The sequence below is a fragment of the Malurus melanocephalus genome, unplaced genomic scaffold, assembly GCF_030028575.1.
Source record: "Malurus melanocephalus ecotype Western Australia unplaced genomic scaffold, MMel_1.1 scaffold_1795, whole genome shotgun sequence".
Lineage (NCBI taxonomy): Eukaryota > Metazoa > Chordata > Aves > Passeriformes > Maluridae > Malurus > Malurus melanocephalus.
The window spans coordinates 6,887-10,352 of record NW_026625027.1 but is presented as its reverse complement, the minus strand read 5'-3'; the positions used below and the strand labels follow the sequence as shown (position 1 = coordinate 10,352).

The 3,466-nt window shown below is 50.3% G+C and overlaps 1 protein-coding gene across 1 annotated transcript in view; it reads right to left on the bottom strand.

The window, feature by feature from the left end:
• Window positions 1–3,463, bottom strand: part of RUVBL2 (RuvB like AAA ATPase 2) — a gene marked incomplete at its 5' end in the record, with an annotated part of 5,577 nt that extends 2,114 nt beyond the window's left edge. Inside the window, 5 exons of the mRNA XM_057388325.1 lie at window positions 23–129; window positions 248–314; window positions 1,241–1,370; window positions 3,182–3,323; window positions 3,413–3,463. Coding sequence (XP_057244308.1) covers window positions 23–129; window positions 248–314; window positions 1,241–1,370; window positions 3,182–3,323; window positions 3,413–3,463 — 497 coding nt within the window. The remainder of the gene's footprint in view (window positions 1–22; window positions 130–247; window positions 315–1,240; window positions 1,371–3,181; window positions 3,324–3,412) is intronic.
• Between the last annotated feature and the right edge of the window lie 3 nt (window positions 3,464–3,466).

Here is a 3,466-nt window from a genome sequence, read left to right as displayed (position 1 = left end):
GATTTGGGGGACCCCCACTCACCCCGCCTGCACCTTCTCCTTGCTCAGGGCCTCGATCATCTTCGCCCCCAGATCGTAAATGGTTTCCATTTCTGTTGTTTTCAGTGTCAGCTTCCCCACCTTCGTCCCCTGCCAGGAAGAGGAAGGTTTGGGGGTCCCTGAGGGGATTTTGGGGTTCCCCGAGGTGATTTTGGGGTCTCTGAAAGGATTTTGGGGTCCCCAAGGGGATTTTGGGGTCTCCTCTCACCGTGCCGGTGGCCGGGCGGTCGATCTGGATCTCCACCACCTCCCCCTCGATGATCTCCGTCTCCTCCCTGTGAGGGAAAAAAAGGGGGAAAACCCCCCAAAAATGAGAGGGGAGACCCCAAAATAGGGGTGGAGACCCCAAAATTGGGGTGGGGACTCTAAAATCTGAGTGGGGAACCCCAAAATCTGAAATCAGAGTGGAAAAACCAAAACACAAAGAGGAAAATAAAACCAAGAATCATAAACACAAAATACCGTCTTGGTACCCCAAAATTTGCTCAGAGAGGACCTTGAAAGTGGGGAGAGGACCCCAAAATTGGGGAGAGGACCCCAAATCTGAATAGGACACCCCAAAATCTGAAACCACGGTGGGAAAACCAAAACAAATGTCAAAGAGAAAAAAAAATTAGAAGTCAGAAACACAAAATATGGCATTGGGATCCCAAAATTTGCTGGGAGAGGACCCTGAAAGTGGGGTGAGGACCCCAAAATTGAGGAGAGGACCCCAAATCTGACCGAGACACCTCAAAATCTGAAACCAGGAAAACCAAAACATACTTCAAAGAGAAAAAAAACAACAAGAGGACCCTGAAAGTGGGGGGAGGACCCCAAAATTGGGGTGGAGAACCCAAAATTGGGGTGGAGAACCCCAAAATTGGGGTTTGAACCCCAAATCTGACCGAGACACCCCAAAATCCGAAATCACAGTGAGAAAACCAAAACAGATCTCAAAACGAATGGGAAAACCACGAACGGGAGGAACAAAAAAAGGTGTGGGGACCCCAAAATTGGGGGGGAGACCCCAAAATTGGGGTGAGGACCCCAAATCTGAACAGAGCACCCCAAATTATGAAACCACAGTGAGAAAACCAAAACAGATCTCAAAACCAACATGAAAACCATAAACGGGAGGAACAGAAAAAGATGTGGAGACCCCAAAAAGAGAAGTGGGACCCCCAAAATTTGGGGGGGACCCCCCGAAAGGGCCCCGTACTTGATGCGGACGCCGATGGAGCGGCGGAAGGCCTGGGTCAGCGCCTCGGTGCGCGACATCTCCAGAGAGAAAATCTCACTGCCCGCGATGGCCGTGAACGGAGTGTCGGGGCCCAGAGCCTGCGCCATCCCTGCGGGGAAAAACGGGGAATTTGGGGGTTTGGGGGGATTTTGGGGGGTTTTGGAAGGATTTGGCGGGATTTTTGGGATGATTTTGGGTATTTTTGGGGTATTTTTGGGGTCACACACCCATGGCAATTGCCGTTTCCTCCATCCCAGGCTGTCCAGTGATGAGGATGGGATTGGGGATATTTTTGGGATAATTTTGGGTGTTTTTGGGATAATTCTGGGTATTTTTAGGATATTTTGGGGATAATTTGGGTTTTTTTGGGGTCACACACCCATGGCAATGGCCGTTTTCCCCGTCCCAGGCTGTCCAGCGATGAGGACGGGATTTGAGGGTATTTTTGGGATAATTTTGGGTACTTTTAGGATTTTTTCGGGGTCACACACCCATGGCAATGGCCGTTTTCCCCGTCCCCGGCTGTCCAGCGATGAGGATGGGATTGGGGATATTTTTGGGATAATTTTGGGTAGTTTCAGGGTATTTTTGGGATCACACACCCATAGCAATGGCTGTTTTCCCCGTCCCAGGCTGCCCAGCGATGAGCACGGGATTGGAGGTATTTTTCGGATAATTTTAGGTATTTTTGGGATGATTTGGGGTACTTTTAGGATTTTTTTAGGATCACACACCCATGGCAATGGCCGTTTTCCCCGTCCCTGGCTGTCCAGCGATGAGCACGGGATTGGGGATATTTTTGGGATATTTTCGGGATAATTTTGGGTATTTTTAGGGTATTTTTAGGATCACACACCCATGGCAATGGCCGTTTTCCCTGTCCCAGGCTGTCTGGCGATGAGCACAGGATTTGGGGTATTTTGGGGATAATTTTGGGTATTTTTGGGATGATTTGGGGTATTTTTAGGATCACACACCCATAGCAATGGCCGTTTTCCCCGTGCCAGGCTGTCCAGCGATGAGCACGGGATTTGAGTGTATTTTTGAGATAATTCTGGGTATTTTTAGGATATTTTTGGGATAATTTGGGGTATTTTTGGGGTCACACACCCATGGCAATGGCCGTTTTCCCCGTCCCAGGCTGTCCAGCGATGAGCACGGGATTGGGGATATTTTTGGGATAATTTTGGGTATTTTTGGGGTTTTTTTGGGATCACACACCCATGGCATTGCCGTTTTCCCTGTCCCCGGCTGCCCAGCGATGAGGATGGGATTTGAGGGCATTTTTGGGATAATTTTGGGTATTTTTAGGGTATTTTTGGGGTCACACACCCATGGGATTGCCATTTTCCCTGTCTGCAGCTGCCCGGCGATCAGGACGGGATTTGGGGTATTTTTGGGATGATCTGGTGTTATTTTTGGGGTTTTTTCGGGGTCACACCCCCATGGCAATGGCCCTTTTCCCCATCCCAGGCTGTCCAGCAATGAGGACAGGATTTGAGTGTATTTTTGGGATAATTTTGGGTACTTTTAGGATTTTATTTGGGTCACACACCCATGGCAATGGCCGTTTTCCCCGTCCCCGGCTGCCCAGCGATGAGGATGGGATTGGGGATATTTTTGGGATAATTCTGGGTATTTTTGGGATGATTTGGGGTATTTTTAGGATTTTTTATGATTACACACCCATGGCAATGGCCGTTTTCCCCGTCCCTGGCTGTCCAGCGATGAGGACGGGATTTGAGGATATTTTTGGGATAATTTTGGCTATTTTTAGGGTATTTTTATGATCACACACCCATGGCAATGGCCGTTTTCCCCGTCCCTGGCTGTCCAGCGATGAGGATGGGATTTGAGGGTATTTTTGGGATATTTTTGGGATAATTTTGGGTATTTGGGGGGTTTTTTAGGATAACACACCCATGGCAATGGCCGTTTTCCCCGTGCCAGGCTGTCCAGCGATGAGCACGGCGCGTCCGGCGATTTTCCCTTCCTTGATCATCTCCAGGATGACGCCGGCGGCGCGCCGGGCCGAGAGCTGCCCCACCATTCCCTGCGACACCTGGGGGGGACATGGAGAGGGTGAACCCCCAAATTCCGGGGCTGCAGACCCCCCCCAAAAGGTGCAGACCCCTCCCCAAATCCGGGTACCTGTCGTGGTTCCAGGGCATCGTCCAGGCCCAGCCCGCGGATGTGGGAGTGGGC